This window comes from Lichenostomus cassidix, chromosome 2 (genome assembly GCF_008360975.1).
Source record: "Lichenostomus cassidix isolate B80296 chromosome 2, HeHo_3.0, whole genome shotgun sequence".
Classification (NCBI taxonomy): domain Eukaryota; kingdom Metazoa; phylum Chordata; class Aves; order Passeriformes; family Meliphagidae; genus Lichenostomus; species Lichenostomus cassidix.
Window position 1 is genome coordinate 120,657,656 of NC_139482.1, and position 27,709 is coordinate 120,685,364.

A 27,709-nucleotide genomic window follows, 5' to 3' on the forward strand; every position below is an offset into this window, starting at 1 on the left:
TGCCCGGCGATGGATGGAGCGGGGCCGCTCGCCCGCCGCCCGGCGGGCCCGGGGACACCGCGCTGGGCTTCGGTCGGGCCGGGGGCACGGCACTGCACGGGCTCCGCTTCCTGTCACCGGGACAACAAACTCAGGTTTTCGAACTCTGTGCCCTGGGGGTCGTGGATCTGAGCGAAACAGCGCTTCCCGGGCCAGCACGATGCTCGGGAAATGAGGAAAAAAAACCAGCCACGGAGCGATGAAGAAAAGGTAGGAAGTACCGAAAAGAGAGGCTTGCACGCTGCCTCCTTATGCTGCGGCAGGCGGGGGTGTGCCGGAGTCCCCAAAGCACCCACCCTCCGGGGTGCCACCCAATAGCTGCCGTGTGCTCAGCGCAGCCCCTCCTGCCCGCCTGGGCTGAGCGGGACCCGCCGGGACACTGCCGGGCTGCCTCGCACAGCTCCAGCGTATAAAGGCTGTCAACAGCTCCTCTGGCCAGAAGCTTCACAACTAGCAGAGTTTTGTTCTTTGGGGGTTGTAATAAGAGACACTTCTTCACAAAGGTTTATATCATCACATAGGAGAGTGCTATATATACTGGGAGAACAATAGACTGTGTTCTTTTTTTCTTGGTATTATCCAGAGGTAAGCCTTTCAGCTCCATAAGTTTGCTTTGCATGCAGTTTGTCAGTGCTCATCACATTTTGCTGAACTTAAGATTTGAATGTTATGTCTAAGATGTCCTGCTTTCATGCTTTATATGTTTTCTTTTGCTTACTAGTTTATCTCTGCCACATTGTGTCAAAACAGTCCATGCCTATGGGATAGGCACAGCCTAGGATGTATTTTTAATTTTCAGTGGAAAACGTGATGTGAGGTTTCTTGCAGTCTCCCCATTTAAGATTTATAGTGTGGTTTATGGACTGATCGGGTGTGATAGCACTGGCACTATTTCAGGAATACTGCCAGCTCTGACCATGTAATTAATGGTATAATGATACTTCATTTGGTGTGTTGTAGTAAGAGCATAGTCACTTAATACAGTTATTGAAAATTGCTCAGCAACACGTGTTCTGTCTGGATTGTTTTCATAATTCAGCTGACAGAATGATTTTTCTGGTCACAGCCTTCCAGTTCACTTTGTCTTGTTACCCAGATGTACAGAATCACATCTTTGATATCTTCTCTTCTACAGATTTGCTTGCTCGTGCCCTGACTTAAAGCAGAGTACCTCTGTGGCCTGTCTCCTTTGGCCCCAAAATGACAGTAATTGCTGCAATCAGTTGTACTCTCTTATTTTCCGTTCTCTATGAAACAAGTGCATTAGTGTTACCCAACTCCACTGACCTATTCCTGTCAGACAATAATTTCACTGACATTGAGACGGCTTTGACAGCTCATCTGGACTCTGCAAAAATTCCCAAAGCCAGGCGGAAGCGCTACATTTCGCAGAATGACATGATTGCCATTCTTGATTATCATAATCAAGTCAGAGGCAAAGTCTTCCCACCTGCTTCCAACATGGAATACATGGTAAGTGAACTGTGTTTATTTCAGAGTAAAACAAACTGTAAATCAGTGATCTGATTTTCTTAAGCATGTTGTGATGGTTTTGTTAACTAAATAAATGTTTTTTATCTATTATTGCTTACTAAAATGTTCTGTTCTCATATTTTTCAAGCTGCATTAACTTCAGCAAGTAAAAGCTAAATACTGAACCTCTTACTTGCCCTGTTCAATTTTCATTTCCATGTGTAGTCCCAATGAAGTAAATGAAGTGGTGAGTTAACTGTTTGTTGGCCTGAGGAATAGTGTGTGATCACATGTGAACCAAAGTGTTTAAAGTGTTAGTCATTAGTCCCTTTAGATTTGTGAAGTACACTGAAAGTCATTGCCATGATGTGGGCAAAAAAGTATCCAATGACCATTTCTAATTTCTTTCACACATTTTATATGGAAGCAATATGGTAAGACTGTGTTTGCAAAGTAAATTATCTGACGCACTGTCTCCTGTTAATGTGTTTTACTTACTGCATATTGTTTGTGTACACCTAATACCTTTATCTTTCCATTAAATACCATGCTCCTTTTAAATGTTGCTCTAGTATATAGGATTCCAGTGTGCTCAAAAAAAGTATGTGGCAGGCCCATTTTCCCCTTATTGGAAAATACTTTTTATAGGACTTATCTGTTCCTGCAGGTGTGATAGAAGTTACACATTCTCTGTGATCTCAGACTCAGCATTACTGGCAAAAGCAGTGTTTGCTACTTTGTGTTCCAATTTTGCATGTATTCATAATGTGGGCCTCTAATGTTAAACACAGGTTGTCCAACCAATTTTTTTTTACCTTCTAATTGAGGTATTCACACTATTTTGAAAGCACAGACAAGTTGTCTCATAGCACCATAATAAATGCTTAAAGTCACAGAGTTTCTCATATAACAGCAGACTGTTAATAGGTTTGAGAAACAGGACACCTTCAGCTTGACATAAAACAAGGGGATAACAGTAATAACAGCTCCTCCTTTGCAGCAGCTAATGACTAACAATTTGGACATGTTTCTATCACAGGTGTTACCTAAATTTGGATTTGATCATATTATCTGTTCAGCACATCCCAGCAGCACCTCAGAATGCTGAGTTCACTCAATATATTGCAGGATGAAGACTATAGGCTGAGTTTGAAGTCTGGTTAAGTGGAAAGGTCAGAGACAGAAAAACCACAGAGGTCAGAAGTCAAGCTCAGTCATCATTTTCATTGCTGTGCTCTCCACTGATGTTTCCTTTGATTCTGCATAAATAAACTTTGTTGTAATGTCTGAGGGAATGGCAGCCTACCATGCCCTTCCTTGGCTTATGTGTTTTAGAAATGTGCTCCTGGAGTTTGCTTAAGTGAAGTCAGCACCCTGTCATGTTCCCAAGGGTTTTGTAAGTGCAGTGTTCTTAGTCTGTTCAGTGAAAAACCCTTTAAAATTGAAAGCAAGCTTCCTAGATTAAATCTATTTTAATGAACTAATATACGTAAACTGCCAACATTTTATCTATATTGGTGGGTATTCTGCTGCAGCTTTGGTGCAACATAGAAAGTCAAGATTGAAGTCATGCTCTTTACAGCTGGCATGGTGTTCTTTTCTTTGGCTTTCTTACTATTGCTTTTGCCAGTAACAGCCAGCCATGGGATGTACCTGTGTTCCTGGCAGCATGAGCTCCATCAGTAGTCTCAAGTGCAAGGACGAAAGCTTTCTTTTACATTAGGTTTTCCAGTCTGAAAGTACCTTGTGACTTCTTGCTGCAGAATTCAGATCAGCACCTCAAGCTATGTAGGTAATGATCCAGAGTGCAACTTGAATCCCCAAGTGGCAGACACCTCTTTGTCACCAATTCTTTTGCAAAATTGAGTAAGTCTGTGTTTGTCACACATAACTACAGATCAAAACAGTGAGAAACATCACACATCTGAGTTGTCGTCATGGCGCCATCTTTTGAACTTCTTACCTCTGTGACTACAGAAGGGTTTTGCTAGGGAGGCCTTGAAGATGACATGGTTCTGTAAGCCATACCAAGACTGGAAACACCATTATCAGTAACTGAGCTTGCTTTGTCCCTTCTTTGGTCTCCGAATAATTTCAGTTTGTGGCGCAGCATCTGTTGTATCTTACGGGGACATGAGGTTGCTGCTGCTATATAAAAAAGATGTTCTGTTTCTCGATACTCATTTTAATAAATAAGACACTGAACACATTGTCATTACCAGTAGACAAAGTGCACTGTACTTGAAAGAACCTTACAGAGTGTGTGTTCCTGTCCTGAATACTATGGAAAAGTGCTGGGGTAGTGAAGAAAATGGCCTATCCCATTTTCCCTAACAATGACTAAAACGGATATCACGTTAGAGAGCTGGAATTGCTTACAGATGCAGTAGATTGTGGAAATCTTTTTTAAGTGTGTTGAAGCAGAGAAAAACTAGGCAGTTTTGAAGCACAAGAAAAAGATATTTTTTCATCTTTTCTCTGTTCACAGTCATATTAAATTGTGTTTTGTTGCTTTTTCCTAATTCTGTTAGGAGCTGTTAGTCTCATTAATTACTGTATCACATTCTCTCTTCTGTACAGTTCCATTTGCTTTTGTTTCTACTTCCCTGGAAAGAACTTAGGGTTTGGCTGCATGGTTTGGTTCTTGCAATTCCAGTTCTCCACACCCAACCTTTTTTGGGGGCTTTTCTACTTGACACATTCTGTTCCTCTACCTGATACGGTCTGCTTCTCACATGCTCAGTGCAGTTATAGATGCTTCACACTCCTTGAGCATTATTCTCTCTGCCCTTACTGTCTAGAAAGTTTATGTGCTGTAGGACTTTGGATGATAGGTCTTGAAGAACAGCTTTGAATGCACACAGGTTAGGCAGGGGAAGTTCAGGTAAACAGCTGGGTGGTGTTTTAATTCTCTTTGGAAGAGGTGGGTCTAAGTGCTGCTCCAGTCTGTTATTGTTTGCAGTCCCCCATGAAGGTGGACAGGTGGGGAGTTAAACATGGTGAGGGGCATTATATCAGTCACCAGTGAAAGAAACTGGTGTGTCTTATGCCAGTTACACTGTGGTAAATCTTTGTTGGGACATTGGCACCCAATGTGTTAGACTTAAAAGTAGTCCTCCTTTTGGTTCTGGTTCTGGAGTTGCTGATACCTTCAACTGGAATTTTGTACAGGCACAAATCTAATCAGTGTATATGTGGAAGAAAGTGAAAGAAAACAAGAACTTCCAGGCCTATAATGCAGAATTAATGAGTCTTTGTTTTAATTTGGACCTTTTTCTTCCTCATCCTAAGACAGTCTCTGCTTGTGCTCTGAAAGCTGAGGGCATACCTGCAGGAAGAAAGATGGCACCATATTTTTGGCTTGACAAAGGGTGAAAATCATCTACTTGTCTTTGCATATTTTTTGTGGGGAAAGCAGAAAGATTCCATAAAATTCATGATTCAGAAAATGAGGTGTAGCAGCCAGCAGCTGTCTAGTATGAAAAATACGTACATCTGTAGATCCAGTGGAAGTGTGTGAACTAAGGAATCCCTTTTTCTGAACGGTAATTCTCTACTATAGAGGCCTGTGTTGCCTTTCTAGAACATCTCAGCATGGTACGCCAGTAAATATTTGCAAGATGTGGCCAGCTGAAATTTGAGTCTCCCAAAACGTGTCTTTTTGTGTGCATTGGTCCTATCTTTAGGCTTTCAAAACATTCATTCATGAAATATCTGTCCTTATGAGAATCAGAAGTTTTTTTTACCTTCTCTACAGTCATCCCCACTTGAGACCAGTTTCTTCAAAGTCTGCATGGTCTTTGTCATATTCCACCTCTCTGTGTTTGTGCAAAAGCTGGTGGAGCAGGTTCTTACATACAGACATGTTCTTTACAGCTGTGCATGCAGAAGCAGTAACTGATAATTGTACGTTGAAGAGCACTGAACACTGTTCTCCATGGCATTCCCATGCAAAGTGGGAAAATCTGTTGGATTTAAGAATACTCTAAGGTGATCTGAATAACTTATTGAAGAGTCATAGCAAAAGACAAGCTGTGAGTAGTTTCACTGCTAGCTCCACAAGGATGAGCCCTGAGCCCAGTATGGATCAACAAAGCTATTTGTAGACTGGCAGTAGCATGTCTGAAGTATAATAGAGGGGGCAGGATTGCATACTCAAACACATCTTGGTGGAAAGCTGTCTGACGATTTTAAGTGCAAAAAGTTCTCTAGATAAACTGGAGCCTTCTAATGCGCAGAAGATGTTCAGACATAGTTTCAATTCTTTTTTGTTCAGTGATATGTAACTGCGTTTTATATTTAGGAAAATCTGCCCCTTGTTGAACTTTGTCACTTTGGGTCACTTTGTAGGACTTAAAATAGTAAAAGATTTCCAGACTAGCTTGAAATGAGATACTTTAGCTACCCAGAAGTTGGTTCATGTTTCTCATGAGGTGATAGCAGAGAAACTGGAGGAGAATAGAGAATCTCAGCATTTTGATTTCTAGTAAATCCACATAAAAGACCATGATAGTCTGAACAAAGGAAATCACCTATTCTTATAGAAGAAAAGTAATTGTGTTCCAAAAGAAGCTCCTGTAGTCCTGTGGAGGAGTCCATGTGTGTCATGCTGGGAATCTGTACACTCTGTATGGCCCAGGAATGACTCTCTTTGCTGAGGTGGTGAATTTGGATACTTCTGTCCCAGAAAATTTGCAGATAACTTCCAAAGTCAGATCAGAGAAACAAGATATAACCCAGTTATTGCTCACAAATGTAAATAACTGGCTTATTATTTCACTTCTAAATTTGAAAGTCTGGATAAAGTTCACTTGCTGTCAAAGTGATCTTAAAAATGTTCTGTGAATATGGAGTAAGTGGTGGGTAAGGCAAAGTGAAAAATACCCAACAAACCCACTTCAGGTTTTCCAAAGTCCTGCTTAATACCTAAAGCCTTTTATATGGACATGGAAAAAATAAGTTTTCTCTCCAGTTTAATAGCATTTCTCATAAATAAACTTCTCAACATGTTTACCTATTTTTTTTTTTGCTGTTGTCAGTGTGGTTTCTTACAGACCATTCTAAATCTTTAAGGACGTTTTGTTCTTGAGTCTTTTGCCCTGGCCTATTTACATGGTCCCACTGAAATCATACATGTCTGTGAGTAAGGATTGCAGGGCTAGTTCCTTCAAGATTTATGTCTTATGAGTTGGATAGAGTCTCTTAATTCATGTACTTTATCCCTGGCCTGTTGCAGGACTTCCTTCTGCATTACATACATATGGTTTTCATCTTGTCTACTCCTGAACACATATAGTGATGCCGTCTCAGTCACATCTCTTGGCAAATATTTTTACCTTAGGAATAGAAATTATTTCCAAATGTCTAACCTAAATATTTCCCTCTAAACCTCAGATAATTAATCTTTATATGCATTTTTAACTGCCAATAGAATTTCTATCCTTTTTCATTTCAAAAATTACCCTTTGCATATTTGCTGACAGTTTTCTTGGCACTAAGATGCATATTATCTTTCCTTAATTTGCATGTGCATGTCATTACAATACTTCTGCATATTGGATCAAATTACAGTTGCACTCCATTTACATCTCCTTTGTTAAATTCGTGAACAACACCCTTAGATGGCAAAGCAGATTAGGCCCATCATTTAAACTGTGCATGTCTAAAGACCCAACTGCCATAATGAAATGAAGAATTTACTGTAGAAGTTACTGGCAGCCTACTTTTTCCATTGAGTAGCCTTATTCCCTTAAATCCTATATACATAGTAAAGTTTGAAATAAAGTAATCAGATGACGAGTCAGGGTACAAAGTTCTTAGTGTGCTTTTCATCATGCCAGAGCACAAAATAATTGTAAGTATAGTCACCCCAGTCTTCTGGCAGATGAGAGATCAAGATGCTTGGAGGTTCCCCAGCGTGGTCCTCTTATCCCAGTCTCCTATAGCTTTTACCTTGCTCTATGCTGGGAATTCACAAGTGAGGTAGGAAAAAATGAGAAGGGGTGTAATTGTGAAATGTGTTCACTGGTTCCAGTTTCTGCCTCCTACCACTTGTTTTTCTGTTTAGCCAGTTGGGTGTGTCCCTTCTGCCTAGTACCACAACCCAGCACCAATATGGAAATACTGGAATATCGATCCGCTCAGAAAATTAGATTAATATGGAAGGAACTGATGTGGTTCACATGGTTACAGTTAATGGTGTCTGTCTGCACCACAGCTTGGAAAGGAAGCAGTTATTTCACAGCATACTCAGCCTTTTTCTGCAGTGGAGGCACAACATGGCAACTGGCAGTGAGCTGAAAGAAAACAGGAGCAGATGGATCTTATTTTCTGCTGATTTTGGCATAATAGAGTTACCTAGCTCTCTTTTGCCTCATAGGTGAGTTTAGACACTTAGATATTTCCTAGTGCACCCCTGTCAATAATGCAGCACTGTACTCCTTGGCTGTCATTGAGATGTAGGATGTTGCCCATAATTCCAGCAGTTTCATTGACACAAAGGTAGGAAAGCCTGTTCAGTCTCATTAACTGGTGTTCATCTAGGGTCAAATCCTAGTGGATGCTCCTGATAAGAAGTACACAAGTCATCTGTTATGTTTAGAGTGAATGACAGAAGACCTGTTCAAGAGTTGAATGGAAAAGACCCTTCCTGGAAAGCACTCCTTGAAAAATCTGAAAAACGTCCCCAAAAATGCAGTTGTTGATAAATTTTGTGGAAAGGAATGACTGTGTTAAATTTGCTTTGGTACTAGGGCTCTGTTCCAATGTTTTATGCATAGCAATTTTAAGACATCCATCTTGATGGTGTTTTAGAAAAGAATATTTATATTATTTAAATTTAGTATTAGCAGAAAGCCTTCTAGGAGTTTAAACAAACAAAAAACAACTTAGTAAAGTCTCAGATAGAAAAGCAGCCTGCCCAGAGCCTTCAGAATTAGACATTCCTTTATTATTAAATGTAGCACCTCTTGAACTTCTTGGCTGAAAACAGAGACAGGGCATTTTTCACAAGAATCTTGATCCAAAGTACACAGTACTTTGTTTGATACGTGAATGGAGATGGTAGTAACCTTAAACCTCTCAACATTTTTATCCTCTTTCTTAACCTGAAAAGAAATATAGTCAATTGCAGGTCTGGGAAAATGTGTGTCCTGAAGACAGCAAAAGATGGAAACCCCAGGATAGCCCCTTGTTTGCTTTTTGTACACAGAATACTGTCCTCAGCTCAGGCCCCTTCATGTATGATTGCATCTGCACGTGTCCTGGGATGGGGTTTGGGGTGTATTTTAATGCAGCTGAGAATGAACTGGTTTTGCAGTGATATCTGTCAGTGAATCTATCAATCTCTATCAAGAGAAAGAATCACAAATTGAGATTTCTTCTTCTGAGAATAAAGAACCATTGTTCTTACTCTTTATTCTGCAGAAAGAAGATGCTTCTATGTGTTTTCTTTTATGTCATGCTGCCATATCTTTCAGCTAGAGCTCCTTAGAAAATAGTAAGTATTTTCTTTGAAAACTTTAAAAGAAATTAAGAACATTTTTTCTTTTAATAAAAAACTTCAGTGGTTAGTAACAAAGAAAAGTAAAAAAGTAGATTTTTTTCTGTATATAAGAAAAATGAAACGCTACAAAACAAATACATTTTCATTCACATTGTATGTTTCTAAAAAAATACAATTTGTTCTGATCATATTTAAAATGGTAGAGGTCAGACACACTCCTTTTCAGACTTCTGACCAATTGTCAGGGTGACATGGAGCTAGACAGAGTTTGGTCCTTTTTGTTACCACTTCTAAGATAAGCTCTTGCCAATTAAAATATGTCTTGCAGTAGGTTAGAAAAGCATTGAATATTTTAAGATATATAGCTGTGATATTTGACTTTTCCAAAAGCAAAACAAATAATAGCATCTCAGGGAAGCTTATTGTTGTTAAATCTGACAGCATACCAATTTTCTTTATTTCTTGTTGTTTAAAAGCCTGATGCCAAACATGAAAGGAAATGTAGACAGCCTTTAGAAGAAAAAAATTGACTATTAACAGTGGTAAAGCTTCAAATGATAGCACTTTGTATTTGCACCAAATAGACACCCAGGAATACAAACTCCTATGTAAAATGCAGACTTGAGTTTTCATAAGAAAAGTATTTCTGGCAATCAGGTTTCTTGGGTATATGTCTGGTGATGTCCTGATTAAGACACACTGAGCCCTTCAGAAGTGTGACTCAGATGTTTGGAGGTTTGGATATACGAAAGTAAATTTACTGTAAAACATTGCACAGTTTTACTTTGAGTTGCAGTGGGTTGTTGGACAAGCAGTTTGATGTATTAACCCTCTATTTATTTACAAAAGAATGACGTACAGAACTGTGATTCCCATCAAGACATTTTTCTCTAGAGGGTCGACTGGCAATTTTCTGTGTAAACTTTCTAATTATTACCTTATGCATGTGAGAAAGTACCTGCATGTATGGTAGGCTGCAATCACAATATATGTAGAAAAATTTCTAACAGGTGGCTGTTGAGAAAGAAAAAAAATTCGTATTCTTAGAGAGAGAGAGTGTCTAGAGTCGAAATGATCTCAGAGCCCAAATAAATATATAAAGTTTGCCACATCTCTTTGTAAGTTCCAATGAGGTCATATGTTTTCATCACACAGTATGTATTGAAAAAAGCGAGGGCAAAATGACGACACCCTTTCAGTCATTCTACTGTAAAAGCATTCAGGCAGAAGGGCTGTTGGGTTGTTTTATTAAGCCTTGTGCCAGATTTGGGGTAGCGGACGTGGTGGGGGGTCCTACAGAAAGTTTCTAAACCTGAAAACACTACTGGTCTGGCTATGTGAAAGGGAAGGGGAGCAAAGGACTCCTGCATGCCCTGCATGCTGCTGTGGGATTTGAGAGACAGCCACTGCACGTGCAAGTGGTGCTAGCGGGGCGAGGCTGAGTGACCCGTGAGGACAAGACCTGTGTGTTGCAGGGTAACATCTGCTAATCCGCTCTGGGACTTGCACCAGCAGCTGTGGAATGCAGCTGCACAGATGGACTGGACATGTCGGATTTCATCCCTTGGCTTCACAGGATTTTTCTCAGAGGAAGAAATTGCTTGAGTCAAGGTTTTCTTTCCTGCTTGCTGCAGGAAGTGAAAGTGAAGAGCTTTTGATCTTCAATTGGGCGAACAAACAGAAGCAGGGGGTTACGGGAAAGTAAAATAATATGTTCGAGGTGGAAAGGCTTTTTTTGACTGGATTTTTTGAAAGGATTTTTTGACTGATCACTGCTCAAGAAGGTTGTACTGGCCATCTTTCTGAGGTGCCTAGGAACCACTGTGGATTGGTTTGTGTGAAATAACAATCTGAATATCACTAATATGAGTCCACAGTAAACATATATAAATGACAAATAAGATGCCAAGACTGGCAAACAAATTGCCACTTTTTATTGCTCCAAAATGTAGAAGTGTTGCCATGCAACTCTCTTCAAATTATGTATCCCAATATTTTACTTGCCATCTCTTCACGTAACTGCAGTTGTGTAAAGAAGCTGTTGCAGAAGGGAGTGGTTAAAGCAGTGAACCTCACCTGTTTGCTCTGGATTTGTGTTCACACCTCTATGCGGTGTTTGTCACTTCAGCTGTACAGTTGATGGCAGCCAGCTGAGGGTCTGGTCACACCACAGCTGTCCTGGCATTATGGGCAGCAGCTCTGACTCAATGGGCACTCAAGGAATTCCTAGGAAGGTAGAGAGTGACCAGGGTGTGTATGTTTTGCTTAAAGCACTTGTTTTACCATTGAGAAATATGCATAATATTATCTTAGCTGATATGTCATATTTAAAAAAAACCCACAACAATCAAACCAAACCTAAACAGTGAGGTGCTGAGGGCTGCTGCTGGTATTTAATATCCAGAGCAATGCTCTGCCAAGGCTCTCTTGTGCAAGTGAGGAGAGCTTCCCTGTTATTGGCAATAAAAATATGCTGGGAAAGATTAAAGGTCATGATGGCAAAAGAAGAATGAAAGCACAGGTTTGGATTGCTTGAGTGCTTTACAATGATCATTAGCACAATCCCTAGGCTACCAGGTTAAGAACATATCTTTATGGAATCCACAGTAATCCTGTATCTTCTGTCTCTCAATCTGTCTGCTGGCATTTTCAGGGAAGGAGCACTCCTACTTATCACATTTTTTTCATGTTTTCTTTGTGACAATGAGGGCTGTACAATTAAGTGTTTCTAAAAACATCCAGTTTACACACAGACATCTACACAGAATGAGAAAATAATACAGTGTATGACTATGTATTCAGTTCCCTTTGCATTTAGATCACAAATTGCTATCTGTTGCCATTAATAATCATTTCAGAGTACTTGCAGAGAAGAGGAGAGAGAGTTCATTGCCAATTGAGTGATTAGGTTTGCCTTCTAAGATGTGTTGAGCAGAGTGTCAGGAAAAAACAACTCCATTTAAATGATAGATATGAGGAGTACAATTCTGCCTTCAATGAAAATGAGCAGAACCATGTTTTTGAGCTCAAGTTAGAGTTAAAAATGTTTATGTATGTAAGTCCTCAAATTAAGACATAGGTATTAAAGTAGGAAGGGAACAGCCAATTATTTTTCAACAAATGTTGTGGGCAGATCTTTGTAATATTGTAGTTGTTTCTTTTCTTTTTCATCATCAGAATGTTTATTCAGCTTCACCATTATTTTCATACCTAAGAGTATAGTTGTGACAAGGACCTCCTGTTCCAACGAAGCGCAAAAAGACAACTTCGTCCTTTCTACATGTAAATTATCTAAGAACAACTGAGACAGCTATAGATAGAGCTATAAAAAGGGAAGGTTTGAGAGAACTGTGACCCACAGCATTAAAAGACTTTCCTTGGTGAAGGAAGCTCACTAGCTGGGCTTCAAGAAATTTCATTCAACATAGAAGAGATTTTGTTTTACACTCTATTGTTTATTACACATTTTGGACATTAAATATTTTACTATTTATTTACAGAGGGAAGCAAACAAAACAAAGTCTAGGATGAAATTCTGGCTGACTATCAAAATTCCTGCTGACTTTATTAATGCTAAGATTTTACTCCTAACTCTCAAGAAGCATGTGCTGTGTGAGTGCAGAGGACTCCCCAGAGCTGCCTCATGAAGTGGTTTCTGGTGTTGAAACCCCCCATGTAGCGGCACTGTCCTGTTCCTTGTGTTCAGTCCTCTTGATAATTTTCAAGTGAGATGTAGTTTGGAAGTGTTGTTTAGCAGGGAGCAGAACAGACAGCACAGTCAGGCAGCTTTCTAGGAAAATAATCTTTGGCTCAAGAAAGAAAAATAAATTGGCCAAAAGATGTTCATTTCAAGTTGTCAGTGGAAGTGTGGTGACATGCTTTAACTCTGTTGTGGCTCAGTTAGAGCCAGCTGAGGAGTGGGAAGGTTTCCATGCTGGACCAAATCAGTGATCTGGAGTTTGGGGAGGATTTTTTTATGGATAGAAGATGACTTCTTCCCCAACTACTTGCAGCCTAGCAAATGAAGATTAGCTGTCCGTAGGGAGAGAGGATGATCACAGTTTGGCACTGGAAGTTTGCATGATCAGCATTTGAGGATGAGTCACCTTCTCAGATCTTAACCAAATGAGTATGGAAGTCTTTGTCCTTTTTCCCTTTTACAATTTGGTGTTCATGTCAGGCAGCTTTCTCAGATGTGTTTAATAGGAACACTGGATTTCCCATCATTTCAGAGTTTATAATTTTGTTCATCACTATGTTTTTTAAAAATTCTTTGCTAATTAGCTTGAGCTTTTTAATTTCTCCTCATATGGAAACTGTCCCTTTCACTTTCAAGTTACTTCAGTTTCTCTAATTAGGATATATTTGTATTTCTGGATATGCTATTTATCTATGTACAGCAATGAAGCCACGTGGCTTCAAATGTCTTTGCTCTGTTCCTTTACATGCCCAAAACAGGGGATTGAACTGAGATAAAAATTAGGACAAGTGTGGCCTCAAGATCATATTTTTTTGGAAGGGTGAACTAATTGCAGATCTCTTGCAATTTAGAATATTTTGGGTCATTATGAGATAATGTTTTCTCTTTCAGCCTATATTATTTGTTTGCCTTTTTATAGAATCGTAGAATGGTTTTGGTTGAAAGGGATCTCAAAGATCATGCAGTTCGAGCCCTTCTGCCATGGAAAGGGCCATCTTCCACTAGACCAGGTTGCTCAGAGCTCTATCAAGCCTGGCCTTGAACACTTCCAGGGATGGGACATTCACAGCTTCTCTGGGCAGCCTGTTCCAGTGCCTCATCACCCTCACAATAAAGAATTTATTCCTAATATCTAATCTAAACGTACCCTCCTTCAGTTTTAAGCCATTGCCTCATGTCCTACCACTTGATCCCAGTGCAAAAAGTCTCTTTCCATCTTTCTTGTAGGCTCACTTCAAGTACTGAAACACTCTACAAGGTCTCCCTAATACCTTCTTTTCTAGTGATAATCTAGAGCTAGTCCTAGAAGGACTGAGACCACCTTTTCATCTGAGAAAATAAAGTAAAATAAAGAAGGTGAGGCAATCAACTTCTCCCATGAAATACAAACATTTTCATAGCAGTAGGGGACTCTGTATATAGGCTTTACACCAGCCTGCTAATGAAAGAATGGAGGAAATTTAAAAATGCTGCATATGCTCCCCACCCCCTTATTCCTTAGTCAGTAGTTATTTTCCTTCTCTTTGTTTTTATGTTTGCAAAAACTTAATCTGTCCAGAGAGTGGTCAAGAGTGAATAGAAAATGGAAAGCAGAGTAAACTATACATGACTAACCCACAACATTTTAACTGAGTTTGAAACATCACCCCAAAACTTTACCAATCCAATGCTGCCAGTGATTCCTGATAACCAGAAATGAAGCTGAGCAGAAGTGAAAGTGAGCTAGAAATGCCCTCACTGTCTGAGGCAGGGGCTATGCCTCCTTTAGAGAGTGTTAATAATGAAAACCTAATCCATTCTTCACATTTCTTTCAAACACTGAACATGCTATTTTGCGAGGCAGTTTCGTACGCAAAAATGTGCTGGGTGGAAATCAGGATCTTGGCGCTATTTGTGTGAATACAGTACACATTTAGATTGCTGTGGGAGTGCAGCCAGGTCACTTGGGAGCAAGCACGCAAACCTCATGTTCAGCCTCCTGGCAGGAGCACTCGTGCCAGAAGTGTGATTAATCCCAGCAAAGGAGGGTGTTTATGGGGTGTCACAGTCCTGGCAGAGCAGTCTCTTATGGATGCACACCAGGCAGCTGTGTTTGGACCCACATGCTGGATCCGTGAGCTCCTCGGCTCCCCTGGGCCTGGGCAGGCTCCCAACGCCGGCTGTGGCCCCAGCCTCTCAGGCACACTCCCCAGGCACACTTTTATGTTTGTACCTACTCTTTAAGCCCTCTTTTTGGGACCACTGCTGTACCACAGGGATTATAAAGGGGTTTTTGTATGCTGGTGGCATGCAGCTAGTAAACTTAATGGCAGAGATACAAAGAAGAAGAAATATCTATGCATGGTTTTCTTTGCCTTGGGCCCTAGAGCATATCCGGGTTTTGGATTTTTTATCTCTAACTCCTCCAAGAAACTCCCATAATTTTTCAAAGCTGAAGTCTAAGTGTTCCCTGGCTTGAAGACTATTCCTCTGTAGCATGCTTCTTTTAAGACTTCTGTCTTTTGTCCTTGTACTAGCAATTTGCCTTGACTTTGTTCTGGAAGATTTTCTGAACGGGTGTAAAATAAATCTTCTCTGCTTTAAGCACCACCCATTTTACCATCCCTAAGGTGGTTCTGCTTGAATGGAAGATGATTTGTCTGAAGGGGTCTTACTGGTCTCTGTTGTGCTTCTACCCCTTTAATCTAGGTGGTAACTCACCCATTCCATATTTGCAAAAGCTGTGTTCAGTGGTCTAGCAATTTCACAAAATTTACTAAATTTTGTCCTTCTCACTAAGAAAAATTTCACAAACTACTAGAGTCAGGGCATGAATTACTGTCCTAGTCAATGATCAGTCTTTTCACTCTGCAGGTTTGTGAAAGTAAAACCAAATTCAGTGTTAGAAATCATTATTAGCTTGTAGTACAGAAAATATTTTTGATGTGAGCCATTTTATCCTTTGTAAGTATTTTTCTGACTTTTCCTCTTATTTTGTACCTCAGAGAGCATACACATTATTCAATTGCTACTAAGATTTATGAATTTGTGTTTGTATTTAAAAAGCTGTGATGGGCTACATAGGCAATTTTACCACATTCTGTTCCTGCCTTTCTACTTGCAATTCACCACAACTATTCTGCACCTAAACACTCCACTCAGGGTATTCAAAATACACATCTAATTCCAGGATCTACAGCCTACTTGGGTATCTCTTAAACATGAAGATATACTAGGATTTGTGTGCACTTGTAATGTAACATTGAGATATTCTTTATCGGGAGCTCCAGTGGAGTACGAGGTTCTGTTGCCAAAATCTCCATTATTCCTGAGGCAAGCCTATTTTGCTGTGGAGAAAACAGCAGAATTACAAATCAGGCATGTAATTGAGCAGGCAAAGCATATAAAGGAGACAGTGTTTAAGTTCACTTGTCATGTTCCAAACACTGGAGAACTTAAGAAGTCAAATTGTCTCTTCTTACAGAGCTGTTATCTTTTTATTTCAGGCAGTGAGCAATGTCAGTTCCTGTGCAGAATAAAGTAGTGAAATCCATACTGCACCTGGAAGCTATCCATAGTCTTTGCCTTTGTGGAATCCCTTTTCTTGACCTTATGACCTCAAATATGAAGAGCTGCCACACACATTGTCTCTGGTTATAGATACTCCTGAGGTCCTATTTCAAATGGGTTGGGGTTTTGTGGGGTATGTAATACCTATGCTGAATTGTTCTTCCCTGGATTCTTCTCCTTCACTTTTATTCTGAATCCCAGCCAATGTTTCACTCCTCTCCACACATGGATCTCATCAACACAGAAGGGAAAACGTTAGAAGAGTGCCATTTGGTGAAGGGCTTTTCCAGAAAAAAAAGGGAGAGATCAGAGTCTGTCAGACCTGTCTTCCTCTAATGATGTGGGCAGGAATTCTGTCCAGCAATAGGGCAAATCCTGCTGGATCTTGTACATGATGCCCCACAGTTCTCTGCTTAGTTCCAGATCTGATGTGTTATGATAATGTATTTGTGGGGTAAGATTCTTGCTTCTTTTTTTTTTCTAGCACTATGATCACTATCTGCTTTTTTTCTGTTCTACTGCTAAGGATACTTTATTTTGTTAGGTTTGGGATGAAACTCTTGCCAAATCTGCAGAGGCTTGGGCTGCTACATGCATTTGGGACCATGGACCTTCTTATCTTCTGAGATTTTTGGGCCAGAACCTGTCTGTAAGAACTGGAAGGTAAGAGGATACTCTACAAAACAATTATTTTGTCAGCTGTTGAACTATCTTTGAGATCTACATCGTGGACTGATGCAAGTGTCATCCAGTATTCTATATTCTCTATCTGTCCATGTTCACTTGGCTTAAGAATACCATTGCTTAATACTGTGTCCCTAGTGATGTGAGAAGAAATCTAAAATTACATGTTTTTCTTTCTGTATTTTAAACAAACCTAGGTATCGATCTATTCTCCAGCTGGTAAAGCCATGGTATGACGAGGTGAAGGATTATGCTTTCCCTTATCCTCAAGACTGCAATCCTAGGTGCCCGATGAGATGTTATGGACCCATGTGCACCCATTACACACAGGTTATAAAAATTACTTTCCTCTCTTCAAAATCTCCTGTCCAAAGCTGGACTTTCCTATGATGTATTTATACCCCTCTCTCTCTCAATAAATGTATTTGTGTATATATATATATATATATAAAAATATATGTATATTTCTTTTCAATTTGGACTTCACCAATAATAAATATTTATTCAGATGGTTTGGGCCACTTCCAATCGTATAGGCTGCGCAATCCACACATGCCACAATATGAACGTCTGGGGATCTGTTTGGCGACGAGCTGTTTACTTGGTATGCAACTATGCCCCAAAGTGAGTTGCTCTCTCTTATTTTTGTTTATTTTTATACTTTGTGCATGTTTTGGTCCTCTCATAGGACTGCTTACTCCTTTTTCTGCAGCATGACCTCTATTTGTGCTTTTTCAGTGGGCTGCTCCTTTATTCAAGCTTTCTATCTGAACATACAGAAATGTATGACTTTGGTATGCAAGGAAGAAAAGGAATCAACTTGGTGTGTGTGGAACAAAACAAAAAAATTGTTTCCTCTTATTGCTGTTATCATTACTATTATAGTTCTTTTCTTCCTTCTTTGTGCTGACTTCACTTTACTTTGAATTCCTTATTTGTTCACACTTTTGTTACACAGGCATGGTGAGCTAGACTTCCTCAGGTAAGCAATCCCACTGTAGATCAGGCTCTTGATTTACTGAGAGGTGGGCCTGTGCAAACCTTGTCAAATTCAATAAGGCCAAATACACCTGAATTGGGTCAATCCCAAGCCCAGGTAGAGGCTGGATAGAGAATGGATTGATAACAGCCCTGAGGAGAAGGACTTGTGAGCATTTGTGGATGAAAAGCTCAGTATGACTTATCAGGGCGCTCTTGCAGCCCAGAAAGCCAGCCATATCCTGGACTGCATCAAAAGAGATATGACCAGCCGGTGATTCTCCTCCCCTGCTTTGCTCTCCACCTGGAGAGCTGCATCCAGGTCTGAGGTCCTCAGCACAAGAAAGACATAGCCCTGTTAGAGCAGGTCCAGAGGAGAGCCACTACGTTTTCCGGGCTGGAATACCTGTGTTATGAAGACAGGCTGAGAGAGTTGGGACTGTTCAGCCTGGAAAAGAGAAGGTTCCAGGGAGACCTTGTATCAACCTTCCAGTACCTAAAGGGGTCTTACAAGAAAGCTGGAGAGGGACTTTTCACAATGGCATGTAGTGATAGGACAATGGAGAATGGCCTTAGCTTAGGGAGGGTAGTTTAAGATTAGACATTAGGAAGAAATCTTTTACTGTGAGGCTTGTGAGGCACTGGAACAGTTTTCCCAGAGAGGTTGTGGACTCCCCACCCCTGGAGGTATTCAAGACCATGCAGGATGGGGCTCTGAGCGGCCTGCTCTAGTGAGAGGTTCTCTGCCCATGGCAGTGGGTTTGGAACTAATTTATCTTTAAGGTTCCTTCCAAAACAAACCATTCTGTGATTTGTTCTATATGATACATGTTGTTGCCTACAGGATACCTTTGCTTATGACCATGCTACATAATGACATCCATAGTACTGGGTCCTTATAAAGTCCATCAGCCCAAAGTCCTTGTCTGCAAATCTATCTCATCTTGCCTTCCATATTAGAGTCCATTAAAACACAGGCCATGGACACCCTCAGGTGGCCCTATGTCCCATAGCTTGCAGAGGTCTGTGTTAGGTTGAAATACAGAAATTAATTTTCTCCCAGCATTTCCTAGACATCATCCCAAGCTCACATTTGGGTCAGTAATGAGTCAGTAAAGTGTGGCTCGGGGAGAGCTTCAATTTGCGGTCTGGTTTGGACCACTGTTGCAAAAGCCGCATGGACAGTGTAAGTGGCTGGGTTCTCTGACTGTGTATTAGGCAAAGACATAGTTCTGCATAGGAATTTAAATATAATTCATTGAGCATGTTTTCCATAAACTCTTGGTGGCACAGGTCCATTTGTGGTAAAGAATATGCAAGAATATGTCATTATTCTAGCTGTTACATGAGTAAAAGAATTTTTAAAGGTTTTGCAACTTAAAAAAAGATAGGATTTAGTAAGAAAATTTACTTGGGGAAAAAAACACCTTTGGAAATCAAGGAGATTTCTCTGTCCTTTTGTCTTTTAATATTTACTAGAAAAGGATGGTAAGAAATTAATGCAAGGGAGCAAAGATTTGGCAGAAAAACTGTATCTGACTTTTACCTGCACCACATGGACAAGATGAAATCAGAGTTCGTAAGAGATTTTTTTTACACATCTTCGTTTAAAAATAAATACTAAAAATTAAAAACCTTCTAGAATACTCATCTAATTTTCATGTATAAGAAGAAAATGGATTTATACATTAGGCATTTTTGGAAATTGATTTAGTGTTTGTGTATCAGTTAACAATGAATTAATGACATTTTGTATTTTCTGAGTGTAAGAGTCCCACTGCTTCTCAAACAGGAGATCAAAGCCTGGAGTTTCTCTGTGTGAGGTTTTGAGTAGACCTTTTAGTCATAGGAAGTGGAATCATGATTTTCACATCTACTTCTTGCAGGGTCACAAAAATTATATTGAGTGGTCTTGTCTGGATTAAGTTTGTATTTCTAAGACTGAATTGAGTTAAGGACATTTGGCTTAGAGTCCCTGGGCACACATGCAGAAGTCTCTTTGCCACTCAGTAAGTCTGTGCCCTTCTGAGTAACCAGCACATCAGAAACTCCTCTAAAGAGGGAGTTAATATTGCAGCCCCAATCTGAGTTACTAAAATTGGAATTTGATGAAGCTTTAGGATTTAGAACTCCAGTAATTTTCACTGATGTCATACTGTAATACTGAAAAGTATTTATGCTTCTGAAATGAGGGAAAAACCCCTAAAGTTAATGCGGATAATGGCAAAGGTTTGAAAGGTCCCAGATAATCTAACAGTCTCACACAAATCCGCCATGTGTTGCATAGAAAATGAAGCGGAAATCAGTTTTCAGCAAACTCTGAATTTCCATATCTGTTATCAGACTAAATATATTTCCTGAGCACTTAAGTCTGCTGTACCCATTTGGAAGAGAAGTAGGAATGAGCAAATTATTTGAGATTCCTGCTTTCTTCCAAGGCACAACCCAGACCAGGGCTTTTGATCCAGTGTTACTGGCTGAGAGGTGGGGGATGACAAAACGTTTCATAAATAATTGCATTACTCACTGCTATTCCACGTCACATGCAAACTAAAGGAAAGTTCTCTGCTCTGTGAGACATAACATTTAAATAAAAATCTAATTTTAACTTTCTGCCTACATCATGAGTGTTGCATGATTCTCTAAAAGCCTGTGGTTTATATAAACTCCTAAAAGTCTGGATGTGTTTTTCAGATGTTCCTACATGTTTCAGAGTTACCTCTTTTCATATGATCACTCTCCAGACTTTGTACCCTTTCCCCCTAGGGTCTTTTGCCCACATCTATTCACCAGACAGGAGCCCTCCTTCTCCTCTGCTTCACATCAATGACACCTCTGGAAATGCCACAATCCAGTTCCTTTTAATACATTACTCGTGCAAATAGTTTTTATCCTCCCTTATCTGTAACCATGAATTCAGCCTCAGAGCTTCACAATGGGAACCTAGGGTAGTGCAACCTAAGAATAAAGTTTCACTCAGTTTCTTTTTCCATCTCCCAAATACAAGCTTTTAAGATAACTGCCAGACAAAAAGGTGCTCAAGGAAAGCCTTGCACCAATACTTACTTTGCTAATTTTTCATAAATGTAGACCTTCAGCAAAAAAGACTCTGTCATAGGATCAGAGACTCAAAAATCACTTGGCTGTAGCAAAAGCAAGAAGACTGGGACTTCACCACTGAGACTAAAGGATGTGGAATGGATATCACTGGCCTGGATTGACATGGTCATTCTCCTGCTGTTTTTTGGGTATTGGTAGATCAATGCTTGTCAGTACAGTGCAGAAATAAACTAATGCCATGTTTTTAGTAACAGAGCGTTTATGGGATATGAGTGGAGATATTAACTTTAATCACTCAAAACAAGTATGGTTAATGATTTTTTTTCTTTCACTCTGAAATTATTAAAAATCTTTTTAATTTTTTATTTTCAGGGGGAATTGGATTGGAGAAGCACCTTATAAAGTAGGAGTCCCATGTTCAGCTTGTCCTCCAAGCTATGGAGGTTCTTGTACCGACAATCTTTGTTTCCCAGGAGTAACATCAAACTACTTGTACTGGTTTAAATAAGTTAAAGTTTACATTATTTTGAAGAAAACCCACAGATGAGTAACAAGAAGCTTGTGTATTGAATTTTGCACATATTATATATAGAGAGATATTGTAATAATACTCTGATGTTTTCTTGTTGTATGCTTTTGTATAATTAACCTTCAAAGTACGGTATAATTTGGTTTTAACACTTTGGGATTTAGGACTCACATTATCCCTTTTATATTAAGATTTTGTTAGAGGAGATAAATCTAATTTTAACCTTTGCAAGTGTAGCTTCCTGAAGATTAGGTTATATTAAATGCACATCAAAAGATAGAATATGACTTCCTTTTAAAACTAATAGCTCCAGAAAGAGAAGAAGGGTCATTGTTTAATACTGTGCTTTAGACATGAAGTGTGACATGCAAAGCAGCAAATTGTCCTCACACTCCCAGTGGTTCCTCCCGTTTACACCTGTGCTTTCACCTGCAATGTCAATGGGACACTGAGCAGAGGAAAACGTGTGCAAGAGAAACTGCAGGAAATTACCTACCTCATGCACAGCATCAGTTCTTTATGGTGTTTCAAGAGTTCAGCACACAGCTGCTGCTATCACACATCTGTTTGCAGACAGGAATACTAGAGAGAATGAGGAACCACACTGGCCAAGATGCAGCGGCTGTTAACTCACATGCCTGAAGTCTTACCTAGATAGAAAGCTACATCACTTTAAAAATATTGGTATAACAGCACAGCTTGACTCTGCCTTCCTGTATTTCTGAATACAGTCATAGTTCTATAATGGTGCTTTGCAGGAGTATATTTATTCTTTTACAGGAAGAAATATATTGCTACAAAGCAACATACATAAATACATGACATAGTATTTTTTACACTGTAAGTTTACCAGTATATATTTTATCCCTCTGACTGAATCTCCATTGAGAATCAGGAGAGATCAGACCTAAAAATAGGTAAGAAGATTTCTAAATAAAAGACATTAGGAAGCTGTAAAAGTTCATGTCCATTTGTCACAAAAATTCCAAATTTCTAAAGCAATTGCCAGTGTCCTTTAAAACATAGTGAACCGTTTCCTGAAAATATCTGTGTGCATTATTAAAAACCAAATATGCCAAAAACTTTCCTGCCAAAACCTGAATGCCTTATGAGTGCTTACTAGAGACATTATACAGGTACTTTCCTTGAAAAACAGATTATGAAAAGGAAGAAATCAAATGTCTGCCACAACTACTAGGTCATTGAAATAGCCTTGGATTTTGGCTTTATGTTACAGGGCAGAATGTACTCCACTTTAAATATAAGTGTTTAGTCTGCTTGCACTGCTACATTTAGATCTCTGAAATTTATGAACTTTGAAAAGCAATACTAAGTAGAGCAAGTGGAACAACAGAGGATAACTTCACTAGAGCTACAAATGTATGTATCTTTAGGTCACTAATTCAGTCTTTTGAAGGTATTTGAGACAGTCTGTCACCAGAATATGAAGTAACATGTTGGTGATGTAAAAGAAAGATGAGAGTTTGAATTCTTCACATTAGTTATTCTTTTTCTCCAGCAAGATATCTGGAACAGGCTCTATAGTGTATGAAATGTAGCAGCCCCTCTCTATCTATATGTAATCTAATTCCTCAGAGAATGGCAGCAGCTGATCTATGGCTCTTCAGATATTTCTGGTTAGTGACACTTCTGTATCTGACAGAACAAGAACTAGACAGGCATATTGCCTTTAGATGTGTCCATGTTGTAAAAGGATAACACTCTGTGATATTCTACTAACTCTTATCCTAACAGGTACAATATAAACAATTTTCCTTTTGTTTTCAAAGGAGTTTGGACTTGAACAGTGCTCAATCAGTCAAATACTTTGGCAGAGTAAAATCCAGTCCTGTTTTGGGAGTGAAAGACAACCTCTTTGCATTATCTATGCACACACTGAAATAACTGAGTGAGATAAGCCTACTTGCTGGGTCACTAGCCCCTCAGCCAGCACAGTTCTTGACAAAGATGCATGTGAAAAATGCATTTTTGTTTTGCATAAGAAACCTTATATAGAGGTAAAGACAGCACAGTTAAAACAATGCATCTAGCCATTTTCAGTATTTTTATTTTTAAAATACAAGATAGAAAGCAGAGCATAAGAAAAAATTCAGGTTAAGCCGTGGAGCCTAAAACAGTAGGTCAAAAAAAAAATGACTATGCACTTTGAAACTTGCAATTTGTATGTTGTATGGTACACTTTCCAAACAGGACTAGACATTGTAAATTAATTTATAATTCTGTAACTCAGCTGAAATTATTATCACGGGTATATATGTTCTCATATCTGTTACTTTTTAAGTTGCTACAAATACCTTGATTTTGTGGAATATATTGTTTTCTGTGAATATAGAAAACGTTGCTTTTAAGAAACAGGTATGCAGGTTTTTTCACAACATCCCATAATGGTGCTAGGGATTACCTATTGTAATCACACTGTAATTGACAGCAGCAAAAAATGATCTGGAAATAAGCTATTTCATTGAAGCAGCTCCTGATAAAACCAGCCACAAGCACTCAAGCATTTGCTGAATATTTTTCATTTAAGAGAGGATCACAGATCATCAGATATTTGATTGCCACATTAAATTTCCACTTTAAAGTAGAAGGCCTTTCTGTATGGCCTATTTGAATTGCCCCAATTTCTATTATCTTTTTTCTCTTGGGGTAATGACAATGCCAGTAAAGCTCTACTTTGATTGCCAGTGCCAGTGCTTCCTGATTGACTACCTGACACCTAGTGCTGCTACAAAAAAAAATCACTGAAATGTGCAGAAGATTTCAGATGTCTTTGGCAGCTCTAATACACACTGAGGAAAATTCGTGATGGGTCCAAGGCCATGCTGAGGCAAACTACCTCCAGTTGCTATTCTGATGGCCTTGAAGTACTAGTTTCTTTTCAGCAGAGGGGTGTGCCTTTAAAGACAGAGAAATGAACTCAGACTTCTGTTCTAAATATAAAATTGTAAAAGTATGCACAAGCCAAAATAAGGCAAAAGGTATTTTTGGTCAAAATACTCTGAGTGGCATAAGAGTAAAAAATGATATAACAAAATTGAGACAATTAATTATTGAGTGCAGCTGTTTTTAATACCTATTTGTGACTTTTTGCCTCATTTAAACATCTAAGATGATGGGTAGGAATTGATACCTTATGGTGCTAACCTCTGTGTTCTGGTGCTGAAGTTACAGATTTTTTATTTTTTTTTTAAATATTACCATAGACACTCCAGTGTTTGTGAGATCTTTTTTCAGCTAAGCATATAACTTACCACTAGGTCAGATTTGCTTTCAAAATTCCTTGTTATGGTTGTTTCAGGCTCTAATGAGGTTTTTATGTGCACCAGAGTGGAAAATGTATTCCAATCCAAAACCAAAACAAACAGCACCCTCCCCTCATCACAACAGGCAAGTGCCTGTGGACAAGTTATGGGGAGAGTAAGACCTCTGAGAGTCATGACCTCAGATTGATGCTGAGCAAGTTTTAGTGATTCCAGGTCCTCTCTCTGAAAAATAAATTACTTCAGAAAATCTGGGCTTGATCTTGCACACTTATCTTTGGAATCTGTTCTTTGAGATCAGTTTTTTTCCCCTCTAAATTTCAGGTGCGTTGGATCAGGTCTCAATGAAAACCTTAGGAGGTTTAATACCATTTATTAAACCTGGTATAAACATGCAGGAATGAAAAAATTGTTCCATGACAGCTTTATGAACAGGAAAAATTAGACTTCATGTGCCTCCCCTGTGAACACTGGGAGATAACATGGGGTACTGAAAAAGGAAACCTCCCAGAGCAAAAGTACTGTGATCGCCTGGAAAGAAATAGATCTGTGTCTATATCCATATTTGTATCTGTAGGTAGATGGATTGGTAGGTAGATACATGTGTTTATATATTTTCGCCGAGGATCAGGTTGTAGGCATGGATATGCCCTCTTGTGGTGGAGAATGCTGTAGAATCCATGAGGTTTTAGGATTTTTTGAAAACAAATGCAAATCTGAAGTTTTCAGCCTTAATTTTAAAGACACATGACTTCGTCTGTTTCCCTTGAGAAAAGAAGTGCAGTGCACAACTCTTCCATTTCTCAGTTTTATGGCATTTGTAAGTACAGAACTCAATCACGGTTTTATTAGCTGGTGGCTACTAACGTACAAAGTTTTATGAGTATGAGATAAAACAGAGTTATTCAGATGTCAGAAGAATTTTTAGAAGTTTTAAGTTAGATATAGCTCTTAAAAACCAGGGTGTGGGAAGTATCATTACTCAGATATTAATCTATGATGATCCCTAATAAAATTTTAAGGGTCCAAATTACTGTGTCAATCTGGCCATTATTGCTAAGTTTTCAAGACAAAACTTTTGCTTTCCTATTCTAGAATGAGATGATCTTGGAATGCGAGCACACAAAATTTTTATGGTGCTTTTTAAAACTTCAGAATTGAAAATTTGCATGCTCTGGTTCTCAGATCATACATAATTGGTCTGATGGTCTTAATGTGCACAAATCTTCTTGTTTGAATTTGCAAGAAGAATGTTGAAATTCTGTCAATACAAGCCTGAAATAGCAATAACCTTCTCAAGCTGCTTTCTGTCAGTAGAAAATAATTGAAAAAATCAAGAAAAAATAGCAATGACCTATCTGGATTAATTCAACAGATGGGCAACAGCCTAACTGGCTAATTCAAGAAATTACAAACAAAATCGATTACTATCGGTAATTTCAATACTTTCTTGGTGCTTAACCTTAATTTACCAACTTTCCCTCAGGATAGAGTTATTTTCTGTTAGAAAAGAATTACAAGGTGATGCATTTTTAAATTCACAAAAATCAGTGGAACAGATAGAAAGTTTTGATTGTTATCCACATTCTGCAGAGTTCCCCTGAGTGTGATCTGTGAGAAATCCGGACTGAAATGGTTGCAACTCATCATCTCCTTGTCTTCTGCCAAAGGACAAAATTCAGAGTGGAAGAAGATTTTGGCATGTTATCATTTGGTAATCAGATTGTAAATTCTTTAAAATTCCTTATACTGACAATGCATCTAAATTATACTTAGGGTTGTTTTGGCCATCAGGAAAGAGAGGGAATATCTCTCAGGTTATATGTTTAGCTCACAACAGCAATTGTAATTCAAATCACTGGCTGTTCATCATGCTGCTAACTCACTACAGCTTCAGTAGATCATCATGTAAGTCAGGAAGTATCTTAGATGTGATGTTTAAAGTAATAAAATTCTCACTTAAGAGTGAATGGTAATATTGGAATCAATAGCTCTTAGGAGTCAAACAGGTTTTCTTCAAGTAGGGTGCTCTAATGTCATTGAAACGGTGCTTAAAGACAGGGTTCATTTAAGAAGGAAACCATCTACAGATGCTTTTTTCCATATGCAGCAAGGAAAGATTTTTTTAAGGCTTGAAGATGCTGGGGATTGGAAAATTAGTATATTTCAATGTGTTTTAATCTGAACCCATGTAAAAAAAATGTTCAGTGTTTATAGGATGAAATGCTCTTTCCCCCCTTCTCATCTATTTTCACTTTTCTTGTTTAGATTTTTTGATAATTGTGTGGGTGGGGTTGTATCTGGTTTTCTGGAGAAGAAAGCTTGTTGTCTAACACGAGTTGCAGTGAATTTATCAATGTATCATTTCTTTCATGTTGTCATAGGATGCTATATATATATGTTATACCTGAGATATAAATTTGTATCCCTGTTTCAACTTCTAATGCTATGAAACTGTACATTATTTTGATCTATTTTGTAACATTTATGCATTTAAATAAATAAGTAAAATTATCAATATTTACAATTGATGTTCTTTTGAGACATCTTTTGTTGTTTCTTTTTTCTATTTCTACCCTGAAGAAGACAGGTTTTTAGGGAGACAGTAATGGACAGATCTAAACTGAATTTTAATTCAGCTTGAATGTATTTATGTAAGTGCATATGCTTTACACTTGAGCTCCATTATGTACTAGAAATCTGTCTTCATGTATCCACATATATGGATTAGAGCCTGTCTTTTGGTGTTGAGAGATGGAACTCTTCATCAGAATTAGCATTCAAGGTATGTTTTCTTCTGTGCCTCTGGCCAAGAAGAAAAATCTGAACCATGACAAAAAGAGATATCTACAGAAAATCGCAGAGGAATGATGGTCAATTGGCCAAGTATTTTCCATGGAAAGAACCATGCT

The 27,709-nt window shown here is 38.9% G+C and overlaps 1 protein-coding gene across 2 annotated transcripts; it reads left to right on the forward strand.

Annotated features, from left to right (window-relative positions):
• On the forward strand, positions 1 to 27,328 carry PI15 (peptidase inhibitor 15). Of its 2 annotated transcripts, XM_085053066.1 has the most exons (6): positions 1 to 624; positions 1,175 to 1,512; positions 16,810 to 16,928; positions 17,147 to 17,279; positions 17,458 to 17,573; positions 21,360 to 27,328. In XM_085053066.1, exons 2-6 carry the CDS (start codon positions 1,240 to 1,242, stop codon positions 21,493 to 21,495), a joined length of 777 nt encoding a protein of 258 aa, XP_084909192.1. In that variant the 5' UTR covers positions 1 to 624; positions 1,175 to 1,239; the 3' UTR covers positions 21,496 to 27,328. The 2 variants fall into 2 exon arrangements, with proteins under 2 accessions (XP_084909192.1, XP_084909190.1); XM_085053064.1 differs by lacking the exon at positions 1 to 624 and having other exon boundaries at positions 633 to 1,512.
• The last annotated feature ends 381 nt before the right edge of the window (positions 27,329 to 27,709 follow it).